This window comes from Canis lupus, chromosome 12, assembly GCF_048164855.1.
Source record: "Canis lupus baileyi chromosome 12, mCanLup2.hap1, whole genome shotgun sequence".
Taxonomy (NCBI): domain Eukaryota; kingdom Metazoa; phylum Chordata; class Mammalia; order Carnivora; family Canidae; genus Canis; species Canis lupus.
In genome coordinates this window covers 14,384,736-14,412,639 of record NC_132849.1, presented here as the reverse complement: position 1 = coordinate 14,412,639, position 27,904 = coordinate 14,384,736, and the positions used below count along the sequence as shown (strand labels likewise).

Sequence of the window (27,904 nt, the reverse complement as noted above, 5' to 3'; positions counted from 1 at the left end):
GATGCCAGATGTTAAGATAATGAAGATTTTGCCCCTCATACTCAGAAGGGTCTCCATGAACCCAGTTTCTTTCTGTCTTTTCTTTTCTTTTTTTTTTTTTCCTTTCATTTAGTAGATATTAGACATCTCACATCTGAGAGAATTTCAGAGCACACTGCCCTCTCTGGCCTGGACTTAAAGGCAAACTTTTTCTGTAAAGGACTAGATAGGGAATATATTAGTTTTTTCAGGCCTTTGGTCCATCACAACTCCTTAACTCAATGATTAAAGCATTAAGCAGTCACAGATAATATGTTAACCAATGAGCGTGGCTGTATTCCAATAAAACTTTATTTACATAAACAAGTGGTGACTGCAGTTTTCCATCCCATGATCTAGAAGAAAGCAGATAGCAGCTTTGATGAAAACAAGGAGAGAAGCCTCTAGGCTAAAATTCAATCTCCTTAGTTTAGCATATGAGGCCATTTATCACTTGCTCATTTGTCCCGCTTACTTCCAAGGCAGTCCCCACCTACCTGGCTCAGGCTTAGATGCCCTTCTTCTGAACTTTCTTTGCTATTTGTTAGAGTACTTCTTTGAGTGCTCACATCATTCTGTAGACTCAAGATAGCTTATCCTTTCAGAAGACTCCCTGATACATTGTTGGTACTTGGTTTATGTTTGTTAAAATAAGTCCTGCTTTCTGTTTCTTCCATCTGCCTAGGTTTTGGTGTCAGGCATTTCTCCCAAGGGTATGTGGAAGGCAGGCAGATGCTCTTCCTTTAATGAATGTGGCCCATCCCCAGGGTCAGGGAATTGAGGGACATCTTGGGCAGTGAACACAAAGGGACCAGTAGTCAACCCAATGCTCTTTAGTGGGCTTTTCACAGCCGTTCTCTTGCTCTGCCCTCAGCTGTCAATAGCTGTTATTATTCCATATCGAAGGAGAAAACATATGTAGTGGCTTATCTGGGGTCACATCATCAGTCAGGGAACCCCCACCCTGAGGCTCCTTCTTGCTGTGTTAACCTGCCTCCTAAAGGGCACCTGTGCATTAGTGATTATGAAAAATACTTTATAATGATGCAATTGGTTTCATCCTATCCAAGGCAGGGAACAGACAAAGGAAACTTTGCCTGGCTTGGTGTTCTGTATGTTGCTATTCTCTTGAGTAAGTTTACTGTGCTTTAGGTAGTGGCCATGTTCTGAAGAGGTAACATATTTAGAATTTTGTCAGATTATATGTTAAATGTCTCAGAAGAGCATGTTATTTGGACTTGTTTTGTAGTCTGTCTTCTTTAATGTGAAAAATTCTTCTGGAATATATGTAAAGTGCAGATTCAGGGTTTTGTACATCAAGTTGACTTCAACGACACACCTGCTTTGGGAGCACAATTCTCTACAAGATTCAGTGTGCCTGTTCAAGAGAAAACATGTAAAGAAAAGCACCCCTGGGGGAAAGAGGTGCGGCAGTTGCCAGTGTGTCTTTGTACCTGTGTCTGTCTGCATGTACCTTAGCTCCTATGATCCTTTACTCCCATGGAATTTTGGCAGACATTCTGGGAGGAGGAGGCCCTCCCTAATGTGAGATTGGCCCCATACTGCCCACTAGGAGCTAGCCCAGAAGTCGCCTTGGAGCCAAACAACTGCTGAGTTCCCATTTGCTAGTCCTAGGGATCTTCCTTTGGAACTTTGGAACCACATATCCAGGGCTGGGTTCCCACTCACATGTGATAGGAATTATCTCTCCTGTTTGATGTTTCCTTCTTCCTCACTCAACCACCATTCTAGTGCTGGTCAAGAGGACCTTCAGTTTAGTCCATTGGAAAGTTTCTTGTGAAAAGCACACATTAATAAGACTGTCCCAGCATCTAGCCAAAACTGTACCTATAAAATGTTAGTTCACCTATTTTAGTTCCATGTAACATATCTTTGCTGACTGTCTGATGGGAATCTAGCCCAACACTGGTCCATGTATGAGCTATGTAGGAGTCAGAAGGAGAAAACATGATCCCCATCCTAGGCAACTCCCCATCTACTACATGGGAAATGAGGCTCCGATCACAAAATTAGTAATGAAGGCAAAAAAATATAGATTCTCTTTCCCAAAAGTAAGCATGATATGAATTGGTTTGGTTGACAAGCACTAGTCCAGTAGTGGTAACATGCAGGGCATTCTTCACCAGTCTCTTCATCTTGACTTTCTGAGTTCTTGGGCAATCCTTTCTACCTATGAGAGCACAAGGGCACCATCAGAATTGTTTGCTTATTTTTTTATATTTATTTATTTATTATTTATGATAGACTTAGAGAGAGAGAGAGAGAGAGAGAGAGGCAGCGACACAGGAGGAGGGAGAAGCAGGCTCCACGCCAGGAGCCCGACGTGGGACTCAATCCCCGGACCCCAGGATCGCGCCCTGGGCCAAAGGCAGGCGCCAAACCACTGAGCCACCCAGGGATCCCCAGAATTGTTTGCTTAAATATTAATCTATAATTGTTACTTGAAGATTTCCTTCTCCTTTATCCATGCACAGCTCATCCATTTGAATTACTTGTACATTTTCTGCTAGAGAAGCATGTATGTTGGTATGCACTAACCAAGATCAACAGAGCCCTACTTTATCTTCATATCTCATTCCAAAGACCTTTTCTGGAAGTTGGCATTTGTTCCACTATTATAATTCTATCTGTCCTCTGTCCAGTTAACTCACTCTGTGCCCTTAGACTAGTTTTTACTTTGAGTCATTTGGATTTTTCTAGTCTTTCTCAGCTACTTCTGCAAAAAGGAAAGTCTGTTTAGAATTTTGACCTAGCCTCAGGCAAGTACCAGAGCCTGAATCAATGGAGGATTTTTTTTTTTTTTTTTTTTTTTTTTTAGAGAGAGAGAGGGAGAGCACATCCATGCCCACATGGATGGTCTCACACATGCATGGGCATAGGGGAGGGAAAATCTTAAGCAGGCTCCACACCCAGCACAGGGACCGACCTCATGACCCTGAGATCATGATCTGAGCCAAAATCAAGAATCAGATGCTCAACTGTCTAAGCCACCCAGGTGCCCCTGGATCAATGAGGGTTTTTAAAAATAAACAGCTGGGGCATCTTGAGGAGTGAGCCATCAAGCCATCTGTACCACATGTTTATCTCGTGATTTACAGCAACTTGCTTCTCCTTTGTCCTCCAACTTGGTCCTCCCCACCACATCCCCCATGAAGTCAGAATTTTAATATGAATCCTTAAACTATGAGGGTGTTCTGAAATAACTAAGAAATATAATGGAGATAGCTTTAGAACTGCCAAAGCCCTAGTTAAAAGTTATATAGATTAAAAGTCATATAGGAGGCAAAAAAGAGAGAGAAAGAGCTCATTATAGTATCTACTTGTATGACATGATTCAAATGTCTTTCCTTATCCTAACTTTTCCCACTTGTACATATTTTTGTATGCTACCCAGTAATATAATTTACAGTTTTGTTAACCTATATAGCTGATAAAGTGTCAACTACTAACATCAACTACTACACTACTTTAGTTGTCCTCCTCTGATAAATACCATAAACAAATAACTCTGTTTGCAGTCAAAGCATCATTAATGATTTGTTGAGTTTTCTTTTGACTGAAGTTGTCCTAACATTTATCAGTATGTCCCTACTCTCTAAGTATTGAGCATACTCCTGTATGCTGCCAGTTTAATGATAAAATGCCCTAAAACATAATGTCTGAAAAATGACTTACCTGGTTTACAAAAGTAGCATTTATATGAATAAATAATGAATATGATTATTAATAAGGAATTAGCATTTAGGGAGAGAGTTCTAGGACATATCATTAAGTGAGAAAAAGCAAAGTGCAAAAAGAGTATCTATGGTATGTTAACCTTCAAGTGAGAAAGAAAAGGGTATAAGAAGACATACATGTGTATTCCCATTTGTACAAAACTAGTAAAAGAAGAATAAACCAGAAACTAAATTGGTGAGGTGCAATTAGGTGCAATGCGTGGATAGGAAGGATATAGAAAAAGTGAAGAGACTAGAACAGGTTAGTTTGGATGAGGAGGGAGCGATACTTCTGAGTACAATTTTTATATAGCTCTGACTCATTCCCCAAAATAAATAAATAATAAAAAAATCAACCAGAATGTGGGAGGAATCCACAATGGAACACAAGCATTGAAAAATAAATCTAACTGAATTATGAAAGAATAATATAACCACACTGAAAGGGGTGAGGAAGAGAAAAACTAACCCAAGTAAATTTGAAACCAGTATTTCGGGTGGAAATTAGAAGCCTAAAGACAAAAAGAAAAAAGTAGATACTACGCTCTAGTTAGTAAATTTATTTTTCACAGGAGTATGGATCAGCAATTCCAAAATACTTTATGCTAGGATTGAACAAATAAGTAAAATAGATTATAGATAATGAGAGTCAGGTTTCTCACTCTTGGAGAAAGAAATGATAAAAAAAGGAAAAAGGGAAAGGCTAGCATGAACCCTGTGGTGTTGGACTGCAAACGGAGACACCAGATAGGAACTCATGATTTTAATATATAAATAGATACAGAAATAAATATAAATGTGTTTGTTACATTCAAGTCAGGAAACATACATTTATTTCTTAGCTCTGTCCATTGAAATGACCTAGAAACATTAATACCCCAGTAGAAATGGGCATGCTAATTGCTCAGATCTTGGCTTCTAAAAAACATTCTCTAGTAAAAGCAACCAGAGCTTTCTGAAAAAGTGACTGATTGAGAGCAGGGGCAGGGAAGGTACAAGATGAGCTTGCAACATTTTAGTTCCAGAGAGTAAGCAAGTGTTCGAGAAAGGGAAGGGTTGGTCAAAAATACACTGGAGAGTCAATCTCCGAATGACCAAGACTGGAACAGTTTGAAAAAAAAAATGTAATTAATGATCATATTAAACTATAACCCATGAAATAAAATATTCATGAGGTAATACTAATATAAATAATTGGACAAATAAATAAGAAGAGGAGAAGGGACAGTACTTTTCCACACAGAATTTCAAGTAATAACTACAGAAGGAATGAGAGAGAAATAGTCAACCACCACAGTAAATATTGTTGCAGGCAAGATTCACCAGTTGATATTGAAGTTGGTGGACAAAAGTTTGAGGGAAAACAGGATATTTGCATAGTCTCAAAACGTTAACTCCCTCACGAACCATATTAATTACAAAGGTAAAAATAGGAACTTTGCAGCAAAGCAAGTCATCAGCCACTACCTTAGCCAAGTGATCGAGCAAAATTAATATCACCAGTAATGAGATGTGACCATCATGTACACTTGATCTTGGTGCACTAAAAAGGATACAATATCATTTCTGTATTATTTTTGCAAAAAGTACATAACCTCAACACTAATGACATTCTGGATTGTGCAATTCTTTGTCGTGAGGGCTGTCCTGAGCATTGTAGGACATTTAACAGCTTCCCTGGCTTCTGCCCACTAGAAGCAGCATCATCACCACCACTACTACCCCAGCCTTGTTACAATCAAAAATGTCTCCAAACATTGCCAGATGTCTCTTTAGAGGTGAGATTCCCCCTGGCTAAGAACTACTGTCTCAGTCTAACCATAGAAAATATTGGGCAGATGCAAATTAAGGGTCAGTCTATAAAATAAAAGATCAAAGGTAAACTAAGTATCAAGGTCTTGAAAGATTAGAATGAGGAACTGTAACAGATTGGAAGAGATGAAGGAGACATGATGAGTAAATTCACAATGTGGGATCCTGGAGTAGATCAGAAAAATGTTAGTGGAAAATCTAGCAAAAGCAGAATAAAGTCATAGTTAATAGTATTGTGCCAATGTTAATTTCTTGGTTCTGAACATTATACAATGGCAATGTAATATGTGAAATGGGAAATGCTGGGTAAATGGTACAGACCAAACTATTTCTGCAACTTTTACATAAGCCTAAAATTATTTCAAAATAGGAATTTAAAAAAATCCCCCACTGATGTTAATAAAATGCAGGCAAATTTCTATATTGAACTTTATGGCAGTGATATAAGCCTAACTGGCATTTAATATTGCTGAGATGATTCCCGACACCTCTAGGCATTATGTGATAACCAGAATAAACTTAAAGCACATGTAGAGTGTGTGCACGTGTGTGTGTGTGTGTGTGTGTGTGTTGTGGGTTGCACCACAATTTGTATTTGCTGTTTAAATTTTGTTAGAAGTAAAAAATTTGTAAAATAATTCAGCTGATTGAGTTCAAAAAGGAGGAATAGCCAGACTAGTACATGCCATTTAATAACATTTCACTGATTTGGCTTGGATTACAGTTATTCATGCTTTTCTTTTATTCTCCTATATGAGGGTAAACCATTTATTTTAATGGTACTTGAAAGGCCCAGCCATGTTCTTTGCACATAGTGGATGCTTTAAAAAATTCTCTGAATTCAGTAGGTTTGCATCTTCATTAAGAAAATCTAAGACAAGCAAATGTTTTATTATTACTCTCAAATCTTGTGAGTTAATATGAAAAGGGATTACTTCATTTGAACTTTTTAAACTTTAGTAGGTTATTTATAATTTTTATACAACTCTTAAGAAATCCAGCAGCACCTGGCTGGCTCAGTCAGTATGCAACTGTTGATCGTGCGATTATAAATTCAAGCCCCATGTTAGGTATAGAGATGACTTAAAGATAAAATCTTTTTTAAAATTGGAGGGAGGGATCTCTTAAATATAAATAGAATGAACATAGTGCAGGCTCAAAGTGTGGTTCTATAAATCCTATCAGAAGTCATTCCATGCAGCATCAAGATTTGTAACAATGTTCTGATGCAGAAGTAAGAACTCACCCGAAGCCAACTATTAGGGAAACACACTAATGAGGATACCTGGTTGTGAGCAAAATGAACTATTTTTGTGGTTGTGTTACCATGTTTCCCAGCCCAGCCAGGCTTGCTAGGCCTCACCAGCCAAAACAGACCCTTGGCTATGGACCCCGTTGGGGTCCCCCAAGTGATCCCCATCACTGAACTCTTGGCTGAAATCACAACCTAAACCCAAAACATAGGGTGGATGGAATACTGGAGGTACAGAAGGCATTCCAGTACTCAAGATGCAGGTTTCAGTAGCACCCAGAGGCACCATGAAATGCTAAACCATGTCTTAAGCTATTCCTTTTTAGTCTTAGTGGCGGGGACAGTGCCTCATGGTGACACTAGGATTCAAGACATCTTCCACTTATGGCAAATAGGAATGGGTTCCCATTTGTGAGAGCGATGTCAAGTGTTTTTCTATGTATTTCTTATGATCAAAACATAAATCGATACAAAAAAAATGTTAAGTAAATAAAAACACAGAGCATGAGGATATGGTAAAAATTGCAAGGTGATGTTCAAATTATAAAGATCATGGAAGTGATCTTAAGTTCAGTCTTTCACCTGTGACCCTCCTTTCTTCTTCTCTACCCACCACCTACTTATGAACATCAAGAGGTAAGAGTTCTTAAAGTGCATATATAATAGGCCACTTTCTGTGAAAGCAAGCAAGAAAGAAGAAAGCAGAGGTGCCTCTGCCTGTCCTCACAAATAGAAGCATAGGGAGGACAAATCCAAAACCAATGGAGCTGGTTGGTTACCAGTGAAGCATGGAAGGAATTGGGGTAAAAGAGATAGAGCAAGAGAAGGAACAGTACTTCTCCGAGTTGATTTTTTTGTATAATTTTGGTTTTTGGAAGCATGTTAATGTCCTATATATTTAAAAAAACTAAATAACAAGGATGAGAAGGAAGAGCCTAAAACTAAAAGCAAGTGGACACAAATGAATCCAGTTGCATTTAAATAAATACCATAACTACACTGAAGGGAAAATCAAGAACTTACCCAAGTGATTTAGAAACACAGTGTTTGATTGTATGCTCAGTCTTAAGTTGGGAGGGAAAATTGCAAGCATATCCCAAGCTCTTTTTTTAATAAGCTTTTTTTTGTAGTCATATGTACAAATAATTCCAAACCTATTTTAGATATATTATAGGACTGAGCAAAATAGTAAATGAAATGATGTTCTTGAGAGCCAGGATTCTCACTGTGGAAGAAAGCAAGTACCAATACAGAATAGAGGAAGGCAAGAAAGAACTCTGTGAGAATGATTAGAATTTGAGGTGTTGGTGTAAATGCATCATTTCTAAAATATGTATGGGTACATGCTTACACCAATGTACACATGTATATATGTGTGCGCACACACGTATGTATATTTACATGCATGTGTTTTCTAGCTCTGTCCGCTGAAAGGGCTTAACTTCCCACAGTTTGCCCCCCAGTAGCAATGAACAAAAACAGTCCAGTAGTAATAAGCACACCCAATACCCAGACCCTGGTCTCTATAACATTACCACTAAAAGAAACAAGAGCTCTTCAGAGAAATGGCTGTGGCAGGTTAGATGCAAGACAAGCCTGCAGCACCTTATTATGTCAGAAAGTGAGGAAGTCCTCAAAAAATATATGGGGCATGTCACAAGGGCACAGGCTCCAGCTCAGAGGGGCTCCCACTTGTCAAATCAAGGGACAGTTTGAGCATCAAAATAATTAATTAGAGATAGTAATGAATATAAGCCATTGAAGAAATGGGAACCAAGGAATCCATACCATAAGTAAATATGTAAGTTAGTGGGGAAGAATGCAAAACGGCAACTGATAAATGTGGAAGGAAGGGTGGAGTTGGAATGCCATCCATTTGCAACCATCATAGTAAAGGTAATATAGACAGGAACCCTCAATGGATATTAAATCTGAGGGGAAATTTTAATCAGGAGTTGTATATTTGCATGGTCTTAAATTGCCTCCTCAGTTGCTTACTAGTTGCAAAGGAAAACATAATACCTAGACAGGGATGAATGAGACAACCTCTTGACTGATCAAAATAATATCACCAATGAGACACAAACAGTGTATACCTCCAGATGTGATCCCCTGAGGAGTACACAGCATCACTTAAGTAGTATTCTGGCCAGAAATGCCAGTCTTAAATCTTATTATTAGAAAGCACCAGAAAAAAAAAAAAAACTGCGTAGGGAAAAGGAGGCAGGGGACTGTATTCTTCAAAAATACCAATATAAGAAAGGCTGTGGAAATAGTCCAGATTAAAGGAGACTGAAGAAACCACTAGCTGTAATACCTAATCCTAAACTATGTGATGTAGTAGAGCAAAACAAAAACAAAAGTCTGCATACAGGACATTTTTTAATCAATTTCTAAAATTAGAATACAGACTGTATCAGTATTAACTTTTCTGCAGTTGAAAACTATGGTGATTATGTAAAAGAATATCCCTAATACTTAGGAATGCTGAAGTATTTGGGAATAAAGGGCCACAGTACATACAGTTTGCTTTTAAGAGACTCGGAAAAGAAAGATCTTGTGTGCCCATGTGTGTACAGAGAGAAAGAGCACACAAAGGCTAGAGCATATGGTGTGAAATGTTGGTAATGGATGGATGTGGGAGGAAGGCATATGATGTTCTTTATGCTTATTCTTGCAACTTCGTAATAAGTTTGAAATTATTTCCAAATGAAAAATTTCACAAGTTAAAAAGAATGGGATCATTCATGATGACCGAATGTTTTGCATCCTTGAGCTGGGATCTAACAAGGACATTGTTTGCAGAGACCCAGGCTGCAAGGGGCTGGTTCACCTTTGCAAGTCAGTTTGGAATCAAAGTGCCGTGTTGACCAACAGGCCTGCTGCGTCTCTTGGCCTCCCAACACTGTTCTGTGGAATCTGGTGGAACCGTGCCCTGTGCAGCTAACTTGGTTCGGTAGTGCCCAGACTCTAGTCTATGTCCATCTGTCTCAGAGGAAGCTGTAAGATCTGGGCACTGGCCCCTGAAAGGACTATGGAAAGCAACACGGACCCAGAATGTGATCGACAGCCTTGGACTGGTTGAGCTTAATAGAGTTGTGTAGTTTCATGCTCAGAGTGGGAGCAATTAAGTCGCTTGTCATCCCAGAGCTTTTAGGCTCCTTACTGGCATTGAGAGACTTTGGCCGGATGATAAAAATAGAAAACTGTAGAGCTAAATCATCAACTATCTCCACACCCATTGGTCATTTTCACCGGTGTCATCAGCCAGAAGGACATGGCTTTCTTGGCAATAAGTCAGAAAATATGGATACCGTTAATTCCATCGCAGAAACTAGGAACTCATTAATAGAGAATGTAATTTTATGAAATGCGTGTGCATGTCCACATTTGACGATACCTTAAAAGTATTTTAAGAGCTCAAGTTTTCCAAGTCAACTTATTCACTCACTTTTTTTTTGTTTGTTTTTTTTCTTTATTAGCTCCCTAGTGTACAAACAATAACAAACTCCCCAAGGTTTTTTACATTTTCTGAGAAGGGATTTTGATTAAGAGAATGCTATCTTTTTTCATACGTTTTTCTTGGGGCTTGGGGAAGAGGCATAATTATGTTTGTAAAGCACAGTAGTGGAAGAACTACAGAACAAGGGACGCTCCAAATGTCTATCGCACTCCTAGGAGCAGGTGAAGAGGAACTCTGTCGCCTGGCCTTTGGGCACTACAGGCCAGAGACACCCCAGTTAGAGTAGGAGGAAGTCAGGGAGAATTCTCTCCTAAAGCAGAGCTCTGTGAGGCCTTGGGGCAGTGAAAGGAAGTGGAAGAAGCCCTTTTACTTGCCAAGTAAAATAGGCCTGACCTGAAAGAGGCCTGAGAGGGCTCTTTGGGGCCAGGCCAGCCTAGACCAACCAACGTGTCTGCTCATCTGTCTTCCATCTCCTCTCATCTTAACATCCCTTTCTTGGCTGAGGGTATAGGGGCTTTTCTCAGTTGTAGGCTCAGGCTTTCAGCCAATTCCTGTCCTGCCTGGGGAGGTTTCTAACAACTGTTCTAAAAGAATGGTTGGAAGAGGAGGCTTAGCCAAGCAGGGCAAGGCCCACGGTGCCTGTTTGCCCAGTGGCACAGTGAAGACAGACGGGAGGAAGGTGTGCCTGGAGCCCAGGTTCTGGCACTGGATTGGACTCTGGGTCTCTCTGGTCTTTGTTCCGCACAGAGAGATGGCCACCCACTTGCCTCCGTCAGCGTTGGAAAGGGAGAAGTAGGGATATGCCTGGAGTCCAGCAGCCTTTATGTGTATCTTATTGCTAGAAAGACTGCTTAGGGTGCTCCTGTGCAGCAATGTGAGAACGGGACTTTAGCCCCTCTAGAAGCTTACAAGGGGAGCCAACAGTTTCCCCTTTGTCACTTAACCTTTGAAATGTACCAATTTCTTTTTTAGTTTTACTCAGAGTTTTAAAATATTTGTTAGGGTGGTAACTTGAGGCTACATCTGGCTGGGAACAAAAGCCTTTGACAAAATTTATTCAAGTTTCTCTAAGTTAGCATCTCCCCCAGACTTAGAACTCCGTATACTATCAGAGTGCTCTCCTCATCTTAGACACATCAAGTTCTTGGTACTCCTAACTCCATGGCATTCCTCTTGAGCACTCCTGACCCTGGTGCCAGGCTCTGTGCCCACAACCATGGACTAAGCCCACTTTTCAGTCCTGACCTACCTTGGTCCTAGCTTTCATCTACTCAGCCAGTGTCCACAGAGGTACAACACAGATTGCCTCACAGAATACTATGTGATCTATTCATGGTTCTGTCCAGTGTTTCTATATTGTCCCCGTGTCCTGTTTACATACTATAGGCATGTGTCTGTGTCTGTGACTATAAAGGAAAAACTCAGTTCTATGTTTTCCACATAGAGAAAAGCTTAGTTCTTCCCTCCTGTGTTTCTCCCTTGAGTGTCCTTTACTACTCATATGAAACATTTCATTTCTGACACTTCTGGTCACCAAATGTGTGGAAGTTTTTCCCCACGTCAAGAAATTCCCTGTGACACCAGCCGGATGTCCTACAATTTGACTCAATTCTGACACTGTTAACCCGCAGATAGCGTCAGATCCCACAGGTAAAGGGCTTAGTTCCACGAGACCCTCCCTCCAGTCGGGACACCAGCCACCTGCTTGTCAGCCTGGGCTTCTGACCAACTGCTGTAGATGGGAGGTTCCCTTGACCCCCTCCTCAAGTTTGCTGAATTGCTCCAAGGGCTCCCAGAATTCAGGAGACAGCTTACTAGATGTCAGGTTTATTAGAAAAGGCCATGACTCAGGAGCATCCAGGTGGAAGATGCATGAGGCAAAGTACAGGGAAAAGGACATGAAGGAGTGTCCGTGCTCCTCTTAGGCACACCACTCTCTATCTCCATGTGTTCACCAAACCCTGTACTCTGGGGATTTTATGGAAACTTCATCACCTGGGCATGATGGATCATTAACTCTGTTTTCAGCTTTTCTCCCTTCTCAAGAGAATGGGTGATGGGGCTGAAAATTTCAAGCTTCTAATCATGGCTTGATCTTTCCAGTGACCAGTTCTTATCCGGAAGCCTACCTTGGGTCACCTCATTAGAACAAAAGATACTCCTGCCACCCAGGAAATTACATGGGTTTGAGGAGATCTGTGTCAAGAACAGAGGCCAAAGGCTAATATTAGGACAAGAGATGCTCCTAGTATCCTCATCACTTAGCAAATTACAAGGGTTTTAGGAGCTGTATGCCAACAACCAGGGCCAGAGACCAATATATATCGTCTCAGTATATCTCATGGTAGCAACTGAGTAACTTGAGCAAAGTCAATGCAGCAAGTCATGAAACTGGTTCTTGAACCCACACCTTTTAGCCTCAAAGGTTATATGGTTGCATATGTGCCGCTGGACTGCATCCACCGTTAGTTGTTCATTGTTGAATTCTAAGCTTCTGGAATGGTGCTTGGCACATGGAAGGCATTTGATAGGTATTCACTAAATTAATAAGTGACCAGTTATTATGATAGTCTTGTGTTTTGCCTCAGTCTCAGGCCTGCCTCTGAGACCTAAATGTTGGCCTATACTGCAGTCTTAGCAGCATTGCAGTGCTTGTGGCAAATATGACTTGGCCTTCTACTGATTGCTCATTTATTTTCATAGTTGCATTACAGTCTTTAGCTATTCTTTCTCTGACTACATTTTTATCTTTATTTTTCAAATCTACTGTTAGGTGATAGTAAAGTGATAAAGTGATAGTAAACTGAAACCCAGTTTGTCTTGTTTGATTAATCCCTGGGGTGGGGTTTGAATATTTTCTAGCTTTTGGATCTCTTCATCCAGTGGGATTGGTCAACCTACCTTGCTGACTATGGTCAGCCCAACTGCAAGTACCTGCGGGTAAACCCAGTGACGGCTCTGACCCTGCTTGAGAAGTGAGTACCCAGTCCAGTGGTCTCTGTTGGGAGGTGGGGAAAAGGGCATGGGAGTCAGGGTCAGGGATAATTTTCTCTTTGAAAATACCTTCAAATCTTCAAAAGATAGCAGAGAGGCCCTGTTCTGGAAGTTGTCATAAGTGCTCCCAGTAAGCTCCACCACAGGATTTGGGAGGCTGGCCACCTTCTTGTAGACTCTTAATTCCTGAGCGCCAACAAGCAACATCTCTTTGACTAGAACTGGCAAGAGAAGAAAGGAAGATGCCTTAAGTTTGGGCTCAGGCTGCCTGGTGAACAGAGTGAGACTCGCCCCACTCAGCCCCACAGAAGATGGCTTCTGTGGTTTCTAGCAGAGAAGTTCCCCGAATTCTCGAAAATCTTCACCAGCACCCCCCTCCCATTCCCTGCCAGGTTGAGCCTTGTTGTGCCAACTGTCCCAAGAAAGCTACGTTGAACAAGGTGTCTCACTCTCACTTTGGGCAGCCACTGGCCAGCACAGGTGCTACCACTGAGATTGAGTTGGCCAGCTCTGGACCATCTCATGGCTCGCCAGGATAACACACAGATGCTGGGATTTGTTATGCAGCCTAGCTCTGCTCTGGCTTTTCCTAACCTAGTTGAGAGCTGGCAGGCCAGAAACCAAGGCAGCTTGGAAAAAGGGCAGCTTTTTCTTGTCATCACACCTGTTAGTTCCCAGCTTCTTAGAAGAGTACCCCGCACCTAAGCAGCACAGCAAGTACATTTATGGCTGTATATGAACTTAGATACATGGATTGGCATCTAGGAGATCAGAGTTGAACCTCAAGCAGAAGGAAAGGCTTAGGTGTGTCCTCCCTACTAGGCAATTAAAAAGGGGGAAGGAGGGAGAGGGAAAGTAGGCCAGAGCAGGATGCAGAGGAGTGTGTTTGGAGCCAAGAATCTCAGAGCCCAGGGTGTACTTTTCTGCAGCCATGACAGACTAATGTTTCCATTTTAACTTTGTTTCCCATTATCCTCTCTCCCAATGACCTTCCTCCCTAGGATATCTAGAGAGTAAGTATATTATCCACTTGGGCCTTTTCCACCACTTTGAGGCGAGTCCTTCTGGTTTCCTCACTGACACTAATGACTGCACTAAATCCCTACCCTGCGAGGAGTCTCCACCCTGACATACTAATCTACTAAACTGGCCTGGTGCCAACTGGCTGGCTATCTCCTCTGTCCTTGGTCCTTAGAGTGACCATTGGCCTCCCAATTCCTATGGGGCTGGAGCTGGTGGCAGGGATTATTCCCCCCGTGGGTGCCAGGTAAAAGATTGTTCCCACTCAGCTTCCTGGCACAGTCTATGCCCTTGCTGGTGCGAAGCTTGAATGTCAGCCCTGACAGAAGGGAGCTCCTCGGCAGTCTCCCCCACTTCCTGGTGGTGAAGCCCATGGTGTTATGATCTGGAACCCCTGTCTACTGTGGAAGACTTTTTATTGGAGGCAAGGCCTAATCCCAGCTGAAATGAATGTCCCTCATTGCAGGCCTCTCAGTTGATGTTTAGACGTCATACTCACTGTGTGTCCAAACAGGCTGTGGGATTCCCTTCTATTTCCTTCTCTCAACAGTCCTTGACTTGTCTGTTCCTAAGAATCTCTAGATCTGAGAGAGAGTGCCTCATCCACTTTCTGTAGATCAACAATAGGCTAAAAGAATCAGCCTCTCTATAGCATTCTGAAGGCCTGAAAGTAACATAGCCATGTGCTTGTCCCTAGCAATCATCAGAGTTTAAAAGCTTCCTCCCAAACACAGTTGGGCTAGAGGCCACCCAGATCACTAATATTCCTATTTCCCAGCCTCATAGGAATCAGTCCTCTTACCTGACCCTTTCCTGCTTTCCCCACAGCCAGATATACCACAGAGCTTGACAATCTCTCCTTTTCAACCTGGCATTTCTTGGCAGGGTGAGACGTAAAAAGACCCAAAGACACGCTCAAGACATTCAGGAAAGAGAAGAGGCACCTATATCATTGAGAGATGGCTATAGCCAAAGTAGATCAGAATCCCAGGAGGGGAGGGGAGAGGAGAAGGGCTACCCTTTGGACTGGGAGCATTCCAAGGCACACACTGGCACACCACCATCAGCCATCAGGGCACATGAGTTTATCTTTTGAGTAATCCCAACTCTAGGCCTTAATGGTCAAGAACTCCTAGCCTCTGAGGCTCAGAGAGCACCCTCTTCCTCCCTCTCTCCTACCTTATTACAGGAGCTGCCTTATGGGAGTTGAAAGCCAGTTCTGGCTCCCCGTCTCTGGGCAGCTTCGAGGAGTCATGAAATTAATGATCACATAGGACCTTAAAACGACCACCCTTTACGTGAAGGGAGTGCTTTTTCTTCCTTCCTCCTTTCTTTCTTTTTTGTTTTATGTTGTTTTGTTTAGATTCATAGCATATTCAGCAAAGGAAAGGGAGTCCTCTGGGATAAATAAATAAATTTTTAAAAATAAATAAATAAAGCCAGGCAAGTTCCACAAACATAATTGTGCAATTAATGTGCAAGGGATCAAATACAGTGATCACCATAGCCTCGAGGATCCTGTGCTTTCTTATCAACCAACCTCTGTCACCTCTCCTTCTTCCTCACCTCCAAGCATAGACCTGCACATGTGGGTGGTTGTACCCAATATTCAGTGTTCTGAGTTCGCTTAAGGAATTCCAACCTGCAAGCCCTTAAGCTTAGATCTGAGAGAAAAGTCTCAACTCATTTATGGCTGTTAATGTCAGCCCCAACCACCCAGTTTTGATGCTTATCAGAATATCCTGAATATAAATGCCCTTGTAGCATCTCTAGCCTTTTGACCCATTGGCCTCAAATCTGCCCCTGTGCACAAGGGCCACCCCATAGGGGAAAAAAATGGACCAGGACTAGCTGAAGGCCCCTGGGAAGTTTACCTGGAGGTAGATTACCAGGGTTAACAGGTTCCTTCTCCCCAGCCCTTCTTCTGACCTATCTCCGTGCAGCTCAGGGAACTGTGAAGTCAGAGAGCCAGCCAGGCTCCTGGGGGATGGTGGTGAAGACTACCTATACCAACCCCAAGAAGTTGGTCTGGGTGGTGTTCTTAATTCTCTAACACCAGAACTAGCTGTGGCCTGGAGGTCCAGTGTGCAGAGGCTGAGGCCAGAGTTAACAGGCAGATATCAGAGGTTATGAACTCTGCAGGGATTAGTACTTTCCCACATTCTATCACAATGGCTCACTCAGACTTGGGTGTTTCTGTGAAGCCCCAGCCTGGTCTTGACTTTATCCATGCTTCCTAGTTGTCTTTCCATCTGGCCACAACCGTTGGCCAGAACTACCCATGGTTTGTGCTCTAAGAATATGCCATCTCTGGAGCTTTAGCAGGACCTGGTAATAGAAAGCTCTGCAGAAGTCAAAGGTCTGAGGGTATGGACAGCCCTCAAGTTCTCAGGGGCTTCTCTTGCCTAAAGTTCTGGCTCCAGTGAACGGACGGTCCCCCTGCTCTCCTCAGCACCATGGATTCAGCCACCGCCTCTGGATCTTTGTCCCTACTCTGGGACAAAAGAGATCAGTTGAGCCTTTAGTTTTGTTAGGGATGGGAGAGAGTAACCGGCTGCTGAAGTTTAGAAAGACACAGTGGCTTTCAGTTATTCATTTCCTCTTGGAATTGCTAGTTGAGAGGATTTTTCTGCTTTATCTTTCAAATACAAGCTTTAAGATCCCAGCAGGATTTCATAAGCTCATGAGATGATAAGTGGATCCTAGATATTCTAAGAGCCTATTGACCATCAGGGCTTTAGCATGCTCCACATACCTGTAACAGGTGCATACCTGGAGATAGAAAGTAAGGAAATAGGTAGGGTGGGTCTGGATGATAGGGGGTCAGCCCCTCCAGAGCTGGCTTTTGACTATCTTCCAAAGGTAAAAGCAGGACAGCTTTCCAAATAGAAGGTAAGTACGGGCCTGCAATGGAAATATTCCAGACTCTCAGCTCTGAGTGGAGGCGAAGATGCACTGTGCCATTCTGCCTCCTGCCAGTTTTTCTTCCACCATCATCTCCTCAAACACTTTGCTCTCTCTCTTTCTTTCTCTGTTTAGGATGAAGGACACCAGCCGCAAGAACAACATGTTTGCACAGTTTCGGAAAAATGAACGAGACAAGCAGAAATTGATCGACACTGTGGCCAAGCAGCTCCGGGGACTCATCAGCAGCCACCACTCATGAAGGCTGGCCTCCAGCCCACAGAGGCCACCCACGACAGCCCCATAGTCCAGGACCCAGCCCTGGCTGCCCTGCATTTGTGCATTCTTCTTCAAAGAGAGCAAATGTATTTTTTTAATAACATATGTACAGTATTCGCATAATCTTTCCCTATAGTAAAAGAGGCACAAGGAAAAGCAAGTACGTGAGAGGTTGCTAGGCTGGGATTTAGGGGAAGTTACACTGCACTATCTGTATTAGCCTAGAGATGGTGGTATCACCAGTCCCAGGATGGTGAACCACCTTTCATCATGGCTCTAGGTCTGGGGCTCAGGAATGACACAAACGAAATGGGTACTTGGCTCTGGGAGGTAAGGTGAGTAGGCAAAAAGAGAATAAAGTATTTCCTGTTCACTCCCTGGTGCCCCATTCACCACATAGGTGAGGTTGGCTCTTCCTGATACAAGGAGGGGACCCGGAAAACATCACTGCTTAGGGTATGAAAGAGCAGCACACAGTTCTGGAGGTTCTTGCCTCTTCAGTCCACCAACTTTCACTGGCTGTGGAACAAGCATGGCATGTGGCCAGAGGACACCTTCACTCCAATCTCCCAAGCTTGGCAGTTTGTTTAGCCCAGATCTGACCTGGTGCTTTTACTGCTAATTGTTCTGGGACAAGACAGAGCTGAGTATACAGTGGTAATAATTGGACTCCATGACTAACTGCAGGTTGCGCCACACTAGGAGGAGTTTTATTGGCTCTTGAAAGCCAGTGTGAATGGAATCAGAGCCTTGGTCCCTTCCCTGTTCATCTCGTTGTCTTCTTTTCAGGGTCAGGGCACTTGGTTCAGAGCACAGATCAACAGTTATTTCTGGAGCTCTTCACAGAGAGTCTCAGACTTGGCCTCCTTCAGTAGTGTCATTGGGATAAGTCAGATTCCAGAAGCCTGAAAATGGCCCTTGCTTTACCCCGAGGTAAAACCTGAAGATTACTTGGGAGTGTTCCAAGTAAACATCTTGTATCTTAAACCAAGGCTTGTATCTTAAAACCAGCCTTCTGGCCGCCATCTTTAAAAGAATATTATCAGCCTCTGTGCTGTAGGGGCAGCTGCTGCTAGACAGGATGCCTGTGGGGATGGGGCCACTGTCACCATGAAGTAGACGGGGCCAACCATGGCTAGTAGTTTGTCACTAGTGGCCCAACTCTCCCTTACTAAGTCATATGCTAGATATGAAGCTCTTACGGAAGCCCAAGCCTTTCCATCCTCTCTCGAGATCCCCATAGCTATCTTTTGGCCCCATCTGTAAACCGATCCCACACATTCTGGAGCTTGCCGGGGGAGTCTGGACTGTAGCTTGGAGGCTGTGTCCACTGTCCCAGATGGGCTCCTGACATTAGTGCAAGGGCTTTGCTGTGAGGTCAGTCAGAGGAACCTTCACTTTAAAACTCTCTAGGCAGGTGCTCCCGTGGCTATAGACAAGAGTATAATTGTGCATCCCCAAACAATGACAAATAAGCCACACAGGCATTTCCAGCTTGGATTAGTGGGAGGAGAAACTCATCAAACAGAATTCTTCACTATGTTTGTCAGCTACTGAGTTGCTTCTAGGGAGGGCAGTGCTTCCTTTTTCATTTCCCACCCCAACCACCCGTAGCCTACCCGACTTGCAAACCAAGGGAGAGAGGTTATGCACGCAGACATGAGCCTTCCACAAAGCTGAAGAGGCCAGGCTGCCTGGAAGCTCTGAAAAAGCTTTTTAAGGCTTACCTTGAGTCCCAGGTGGTTGACCCAGGGTCTCAGGAGGAAGGAGGGTCAGGGATGAGTGCTGCCACCCAGAATTTCAAAGGCAATGGGGAGTGGGGGACCCATGGGAATAAGACCCAAGATGCAATTGCCTGAAGCCTGGACTTGATTGAGAGAGAGCAAAAAATGATTACACTAATCTGAAGTCCTGTTGCTTAAGAAGGGCCCAACACACACTCCTTCACTGGTCCCCAGTTTGTAGCCAGACACTTTCAGCTCTGAGTACTGAGACTGGGATGTGAGACAAAGAGAACCTTAAGCATGTCACAGTTTTTGTCTTTTCTGAGTCATCGTTGCTGGTCTGGTCTCAAGTCTGTACCCCAGAAAGATGGCTGTAGCACAGGCGAACAGGGTGGAGGAATGGGAATGCCTCTGCACCTCACACACAGAAGTCCCAAGCTCAGGGGAGGACCCTTTGGTAGATCTTGTCCCTCTCAGTCTCCTTGCAGTCTTCTCTGAGGAAAGCAACATGCTGCTACTGAGTTGTCTATAGAGATGCCCTCTTGTTGCGCAGGGGGAGGTCAACAATCCCAGAGCAGCAATGTCCAAGTGACTTGAATTGGTGAAGTAGGATTTTTGAGTTTTTCTCCGGGCTCTAGGTGAGCCAGCCCTTGACAGGACTTGTGCACATGTGCCCATGCCCCTCAGACCCCTAAGATCTAGCCTCAAATGCCCAGAGATGTGGAAGAGCCCTGGCAGGTCTCAGTAAGAGAACAAGAACACCCATGGCTAGAAGCCTGCTGGCCTTAGAGTTAGCGTGACACTTACCCAAGTTTTTGGGGAATCAGGCCCGTGTTTCTAAAGGGACATTCTGGTTTGGGACCCTAGTGAGTTTCAGTCATCGTGTAGGCAGCTTGGATAGTTTTAACATTCATAGGAAATCTCTCTGAGTGGACCATGAATGAAGCTGTTGGGGGTGAGGAAGAACAGGACCTGGAAATTGGAACCAGCAGAGTCCCTGTTGACAAGAGGAGCATCCAGCTTCCAAGGAGTGTTCCCCGGTGTTTCTATTGTTTACCAGGCCTAACGGTCTCTCAGGCCTCAAAAGCAGCCTAGCTTCACTGCATACTTGACAAGTGCTTTCTGAGCGAGCCCCAGACCCAGGGCCCTTTATCCCCAAGTTTGGCAATGGCCATGACTTTCCTCATAAAGCCTCTCAACACTCCCTGGGGCCTGCTACAGAGGTGCCTCTACCTTAGCCTCCCTTCTTCCAGGACCCTGTTCCTGGCTGCTTCAACTGCCTCTTTTTTTTTTTTTTCCTTTGCCTGCATTCAAAATTACTTTTCACTAATGTGTTGGAAATGGCCTTTTTTATTTTGCACAAATAGTTGTACATTTATGGAGGAAATTTAAGAGAGTCCGTTTTGAACTCTAAAGGGAACTTTTTTCTTTAAGACTCACTAGTAAAGCTACTGATGCAGATGGGCCTCGTGGTTAGTGGGAACCTCCCGTGTGGAAAGAGCATGTTTATTCCTCCTGTACATTTTCCTCTCTTAACTGCTATTAAACAAGGAAGCCTATGTACCTGTTTCAAAAGCCACGGTGTTGTCTCATGGTCTTTTGGTTCTTCCGCCCCTTTCACATAGCACAGCTCTGGTTGGCGAACTGGATAACAGCCATTGCAACCCCTCGACTGGACTGAGGACTAGAGCAGGCTGGGGCCTGCTAGGGGGAGAAAGCCTACCTGCCAGACCAGGCAAGGAGCCCTTGGAAACATCCCAAAGCACTGGGTTGGGTTTTCCTGTCTGTATGGTTAACACAGGTGTCATCACCATCAGGAGGAGGAACTTCTGGAATGCCTGGTTTAGGTGGCACGCTGGGCTAGGCCTCCTGAAGCCTCGTGTGTAGTGAACACCAGGCCTGCAACGGAAAGGTCCTAGTCTAAACGGAAAGATGGAGCATTATCCAGAGCAAAGCCAGGCTGGGGGAAGGGGAAAGATGAGCCCTACTTTAGAGCTCAGTGTGGGAGAGGACAGGCACCATGGCCTGCTACAGGAGTGAGTGGGTCTGGTCGGGAAGACGGCATAGAGAAAGCAGGATGCTAATTAGCTCAGCCTTAAAGGAGTGAAATTCAGATTGTGGTAACCGTGGGAAGATGTGAGGCACAGACCATGTGAGAGTGAAAAGTTGACTGGAACCTGGCATAGGCTGGGAGGAGGAGTGCAGAGCCCAGTAGGCACACCAAAACCATGGGGATGAAGGCCAGAAATGGCAGAACAGCACCTGGCCTGCTTGCACCCTCGGCTGGTGCAGAAGCCATGAGAAGAGGATGGAAAAAATGTCTTCAATAACAAGTCTGACTACTGCAACCGGGTTTCAGTCCCTGCTCTGCCACTCGCCAGCTGCCTGACCTCGACCAATTATCTCCCTAAATCTCATAATCCTCATCAGTGGCACAGAGAAGTAGTCCTGATTTATCAGGGTGGTTGTGAAGAGTGAATGAGCTTTGGATGGTCAAAATGCTTAGCCAGTACCTAGCCATAGCATGTGCAAGGTTTAAGCACCCCCCCCCCAACCCATTCCAAAACATCTCTCATGGCTGAGCACTGGACACAAGTGTCCAGAGCTTCTCTACCTTCTGGCTTCCCCTCCCCAAGCCCAGAACAGGGTTAATGGTAGCAAGGACTCTCGAGCTCCTGTATGTGAAATAGGTACAAGCCCTTCAAATCAGCCAATGGCTCACAGTAGAGCCACTCCTTCAGATGGACTCTCCCTGTCTGTACCACCTAGAACATCCTCTGCTCTCTCTTAGATGCCAAAACTTCTACCACCTAATAGAATTTAAGAGTCCTTAACCACGGGTCCATGAACCCTTGGACCATGTGTGTGTGTGTGTGTGTGCGTGTGGACATGTGTGCGCCAGCTTGCATTCACACATTTTCCTGGGTAGAAAGTACATGGCTTTCATCAATGTCTAAGAAAGATTCAGGACTAAAATACTGAATGATAACCAAATCCCTTTGGAAATACAGATCTGAGGGAAAGCCAGAGGCTCTGAGCACTTACCTCCTCTCTCTGTCTCATGTAATTCTGGCAAATTTTCCAAGACCTACAGCTTTGCCACCCACCTTTTCCAGGAACCCCCATGTGATCCCCAGATCATCATATCCTCCCCGATTTCTGAGGATACGGACAATTCCAGCCAGTTGGGGAGACTGAACAAAATGGTCCAATACAGACATGGGCCCTCAAAGCCAGGCCGAACCTGATTCCTTCCAGAACATTTCCTGCAGCTTCTGATCACTGACCGGTGCAGGGGCTCAGCCAAGACCTTACCCAGAGAGGAATAGCAGCCCTGATGGGGTGCCTGGAGCCGTGGGAGGAGGGGGACCTGAGAGGGATATGAAGCAGTCAGCAGCTTGCCCCTTTTCTTACAGGGAGGCTTATCTGCTCCCCAGGTAGATGAGGACAGGGACTAGCTAGTGGGAGAGAAAGTGCCAGACCCTTTCCCCAGAGGCCTCAATTTTAAATTTAATGGGCATTGTTTGCCGGGAATGAGAGAGCCTCACAGCCCAAGGGACCAGAAGACAAAAGCTCTTGAGGAAGTGCAAGGAGGAGGAGGAGGAGAGAAGTGGGGGCCAGGGCATTGTGTGGGAGAGCCACCACTCTATCTGTTTCAATCACTGCTGGGGTTAGGGTTACCCTGCACAAGGGGGCCCCAGCTGCTCTGTGGGGTCTGTGACATCAGCCGTTGTGATGGTAATGGAGGGGCCTCTCTGCCAGGGGGGGCTCCCCTTCACCAGCCGGCCCACATCAACTCCCAGAGAGGATCGAAGCTCCTATTCCCTCAGGGTGGGGGCAGGATGTGGGCCAGCACCGGACCCAAGACAACAGGCCCCCTCCCGATCTGAACCCGCTGCTCAGTGTTATCTTCCAAGCCCAAGCTATGACCTTCCTCTCTCCAGAGCTCCAGAAAAGGAATGGAATCTGAACATTGAGACGCTTTTCTGGCCTAAACAATCCTTTCATTCTCTAGGCTCAATGATGGGTCTATTTCCTCCTGTAAATGGGTCTCGTAATCTTCAACTTTTACCTTTGCTTCTAAGGGTAATTAATTGGATCTCCCTCTTGTTCTCCCTACACACTCCCCTCTCTGTTACAAGGCTCAGGTTCACCCGAGTGGATGGCTTTTCTTTCTTTCTATTCCACGGAGTGCTCATTTTTAAAGCTGATGGAGTAAGGCCTTGCCCTCTCCAGTGAACCTCTTCTCCAGAGAAGCCTGCTGGGGAAACACCACTTCCGCAGGCCTAGGAAAGCTGCTCTGCCCCGCCGAGGGCTTTTCAGATAGTGAGGCCTGAGCCGCCATTTCACTTTTTCTTCCCAGGTAGGTTTCCAAGGTTTTAGGGAAGGAGTTTTCGGGGTGTCATTCTCAGGGGCAAAGTGAAAGGTTAACTGATGATCTGGACCCTGGGGACCCAAGGAGGCAAAGATGGGCACGGGAGAAGGAAGACCAAAGCATCAGAGAGTTTCCTTTTTCCCCACAGGCCGAGAAATAAAGGGTAAGGCCTGAGGCGCAGGGCAGCACAGGGCATCAGGGGAGGAGTGAGACTAGATCCCTCCTTGTCATTGTCGGGGCAGCAGGAGGAGAGAGGCTGCTCTGGGGAGGCAGGTCATGGAGGCAGTAAGCTGAGCTCCAGAGACACTGACGATTTCTAGTAACTGCCGTCTTGTCTGGCATTTCGGCTCTTTGAAGTCAGGGATGACCTTCTACACTTGTGTGCATCCTTGGCAGCACTTTACCCCGCCAATGGCATCTGGGCGGTCGTGACCAAAGGAGTCACTCTTGGAGCGGGGACAGTTGCTACCAAGGGAGGGGGCCTGGGCAGTCGTGACCAAAGGAGTCACTCTTGGAGCGGAGACAGTTGCTACCAAGGGAGGGGGCCTGGAAAGGAGCACTAGCACTCCCTGCTAGGAGGACTATCTTTTAGCTGACAGGATTTAGGAAGGGTATTGAGAATAAAAAGCGAACTAACTTTTAGTCAGTTTTGTTGTGGTTTGAACGCTGTCTACAAGCATGTATGAGCCCATTCCTGGTACACTGTGGAGTAGGGAACAGGTGGGAAACAGAGTGAGTCAGGTGAGAGACCAAAACAGCCCTGTAATCCCTGACAGGCCATGCATCCCGGCAGGGGTGGGGTTGGGGGTGAAGGCAGGTGTGCGAGGATATGTGGATGTGGGCATCTAAAAGAATTCAGACCTCCCCGTCATGGAGCCCTGATCCCACTGCCCACATAGAACCGCTGGAAATTCCCACTTACTGGAATATGTATATACTTTTTCACATGCAAAAAACACACAACCATAGTATATTATATTACAGGTTTCTTTCCCACTTAATATGTTTTGGACATCTTTCATGGCAATATAATAGGATTTCTTCCTTTATAAAGCCTTTGAATATTTCCATTGCATTGATGTCTCTGGAGTTTATTTAATTCTGAACTGGTGAATATCTGGGATGTTCCTGGCGTTTCACTATTGTGAATAGTATTGCAAGACGTTTGTGTACACCCTTGCCTTCTTGCATAGTTATTTCTGTAGTATGAAGTTTCAGCAGTGACACTGGTTGGTTAAAGATCAAAAGTATTATAAACGTTAAGAGAAGCTGTATATTACTCTTTTGAAAATCACCAATTTACACTGTCTCCAATAGGATGTGAGTCTGTTCCTCTATATATCCTCAGCCCTAAGTAACATCAATATTTTTCATCCTTGCCAATCTTATAAGTAAAGAATGATTTCCCTTTGTTTGATGTAAATTAATTGACAGGGAGCTTAAGCATCCATGTGTATTAGTCATTAGCATTTCCACCTATATGAAGCAGCTATCCATATAGTCTGCCTTTTCAAACAAAAAAAAAAAAGGTTGTTTTCCTTTTTGTGTTTATTTGCAGTTCTTTGCATTTTAGGGATTTAAATTATTTGTCATTTGCATTTGCAGATATTTTCCTCAGTTTGTCTTTTGAGTTTGTTCATGGTCCATATCATTTAGAACTCCTTATTCTGCAAGTAACATAAAACCTAACTCAGAAAAGGAGATTTGTTGGCTGAAAGTCCAAAGGTAGTTCAGAGTTGGTTTGATTTGATGACTAACAACTGTCAGGGCCTTGTTTCTTTCCCTTCTGTTCCCCCTGCCTTTTATAGAGGCAAAGCTATCCTAAAGCTCAGTTCCCTGCTGGTGGCTGACGGGCTGTCATTCTTCCACCGCCACACTACAATGTGCGGAAACTGACTTTCAAAGGCCCTCTGAGAGAGTAAGGCCCCTTCTGACCCGTAGCCTCCAATATTTAGAGGCTTAAATTGGATTATGTGCCGTTCTTTTTGACAAGGACCATGCCGTGGGGTTACTGCTGAGACACGAGTTACTTGAACTCATCACTGTGGCAAGGCCAATGGAACCACTCTGGTAGGATAAAACAATCAGTTCTGGGACTCTGGAGTAAAGAGGTGTTACTATTCACTCCCAAACAAACCGCATGGCAGCTACACACTGGGGCAATGGTGGAAGGATATTGAAGAGATGAGCCACAATACTCACTACCTGGCATTTCTTGCCACATGAAAGGTTTTTCATTTTTGAAAAACGTCAGTTTTCAAATGTCAGTTTATCAGGCTTTTCCTTTATGACGTGTAGATTTCATGTCAGACTGTCTTTTCACCAAAATTATACAAATATCGACCCATGTTTTCTTCTGATAGTTCTTTTGTGTGTGTGTGTGTGTGTGTGTGTGTGTGTGTGTGTGTGTATTGTAAGGAGCTGTGATGTCCTTCAACAGATGAATGGATAAAAATCTGAGAGTTCATTTTTAACACATTAATTATTTTATCAATTTGAAGTCTACTTTGAGGTCAAGAATGGGTCAGGGATCCAGCTTTTTCTTTTTCCCCAAAGGCTAACCAATTCTCCCAGAACATCACAGATTAATTTGTAAATATCAGTGTAAATATATTTATCATATGTTAGATTTCCATTTATCTTTGGGCCTATTTCTGGACTTTATTTACTGTTCCATGATCATTCTATTTCTGAACCATTACCATATTGTTTTAACTACCAAATCTTTTTAATCAGTTTTAATATCTACTAATCCCTTCTACATCATGCTTTTCTCTTTCAGATTGTTCCTGAATATTTGGATATTTATTCTTCCATGGTAATTTTATACATGCTTTTTTCAAGTTTCAAAAGTTTTATTGTGATTTGGATTGGCACTGCATTGAATGTATAAGATAACTTGCAGATAAATAGCATCTTTATAACATAGTCTGCCTGTAAACATTGATGAAAAATATCTGTCCATTTACTTATCACATTTATATTCCTCTAACAGTTTTAACATTTTCTTCATTTGGATTCCTCACATTTCTTACTTCGTACAACCATAGATGTTTAACGTTTTCATTACTATTGTGAGTGAGATCTCTCCTTCCATATTCTATATTTTCTGTTTTGTTTTACTTACAGAATATGCAAACATCTATCAGATAGCAAAGTCCTGCAGTCCCATATTAACAGATGCTGATGAGGGGTTGAAGAAACAGTGGTAGGAAGATATATTAATACAGCTACTTTCAAAAGCAGTTTTGTGCTGCAGATTCAAATCCCTTATCTGCAATTCAGAAATAAAACCAAAACAAAACAAAACAAAAACCCTGATAACTGGAAGTTCTTTCTTAACATATGTGGTGGCAAAACCTGACTCTATGTGAGATTATTTATGGTCTTTATTCCATTTTTTTGTGTGTGGATATTTTCACTTTTCACCACAGAAAAAGAAATATATTTGATTATGGAATACTTTACCCAAGCCCTGCTAGAATATGATGTATGGCACAGCACTGTACTGCCTTTCTAAAATCCAAATCGTTCTTATTCTGAAACACATTTGGCCCACAAAGTGTTGAACAAGGTATTGTGAGCCTGTGTCCCATAAAGTTAAAGAGGTGCATACCCTCACACTCAGTGATCCCACTTCTGAGAACATTCCCAAGAGAAATCTATCCACAAGGAGACATGTATAAGACAGGTCTTATTCCATTCCAGTATTATTTATAATGATGAAGATTAGAAATCACCTAAATCTCCACCAATGGGAGAATAGATGGTGACATATTCATCTAAGAGAGACTGTATAGCAGTTAAAATGAACTACATGGGTCAATATAAACAAATCTTTCAAAACTTGTTGAATAAAAAAGCAAGTTGAAGAATGATGACAGCATGATATGATTTTAAGTGTGAAAACATTCATGAGAAAAACACTGAATTCAGTATAGTAGTCATCTCTGCAGGGTGAGGGGAAAAATGAGGTCCCCCTGGATACACAGCAGGCTTTTGCTTTATTCATTAGTCTAATTTCTTTTTTTAAAATCTGAAATGAATACAGCAAGATGTTGAAATGTTTTTACAAATACATAGATTTGTATTCTACATAATGTTCTCAATCGGAAGAATTCTGGAGAGTTAAATATGAGCATTATAGGAAATTATAGAGCAGCTATGCCTCAGAGACCCAGGCTTCTTGTCTTTCTGTTCTGTTGTACTTAGCATGCTTAGCATTTCATGGGCACAGGACAGTTGCCTAACCTCCAAGCATCATCACATCCACCTTCCAGGCGGGAGGAAAGGAGAAGGAGGACAAGGAAAAGTCCAAGAGATAAA

At 43.5% G+C, this 27,904-nt stretch overlaps 1 protein-coding gene and 2 long non-coding RNA genes across 10 annotated transcripts in view; 2 read left to right on the top strand and 1 right to left on the bottom strand.

The window, feature by feature from the left end:
* Positions 1-20,782, top strand: part of EXOC6B (exocyst complex component 6B) — a 615,377-nt gene extending 594,595 nt beyond the window's left edge. For 5 of the 7 annotated variants that reach the window (XM_072769830.1, XM_072769831.1, XM_072769835.1 and 2 more), the window contains 2 exons: positions 13,145-13,257; positions 17,336-20,782. In XM_072769830.1, coding sequence (XP_072625931.1) covers positions 13,145-13,257; positions 17,336-17,462 — 240 coding nt within the window. In that variant the 3' untranslated portion in view covers positions 17,463-20,782. Of the gene's footprint in view, positions 1-13,144; positions 13,259-17,335 lie in introns of those variants that run through there. The other 2 variants (XR_012004238.1, XR_012004237.1) reach the window with 1 other exon arrangement.
* Positions 1,981-22,888, bottom strand: LOC140601193 (uncharacterized). Of its 2 annotated transcripts, XR_012004242.1 has the most exons (4): positions 22,249-22,888; positions 20,768-21,123; positions 13,346-13,497; positions 1,987-2,209 (listed from the first exon to the last, which is right to left on the bottom strand). It is a non-coding gene; the product is annotated as an uncharacterized lncRNA (long non-coding RNA). The 2 variants fall into 2 exon arrangements; XR_012004241.1 differs by having other exon boundaries at positions 1,981-2,209; positions 20,768-22,887.
* Positions 22,889-22,957: 69 nt separating this feature from the next.
* LOC140601179 (uncharacterized) lies at positions 22,958-26,910 on the top strand. The gene is made up of 3 exons (XR_012004231.1): positions 22,958-23,566; positions 26,361-26,396; positions 26,708-26,910. It is a non-coding gene; the product is annotated as an uncharacterized lncRNA (long non-coding RNA).
* The last annotated feature ends 994 nt before the right edge of the window (positions 26,911-27,904 follow it).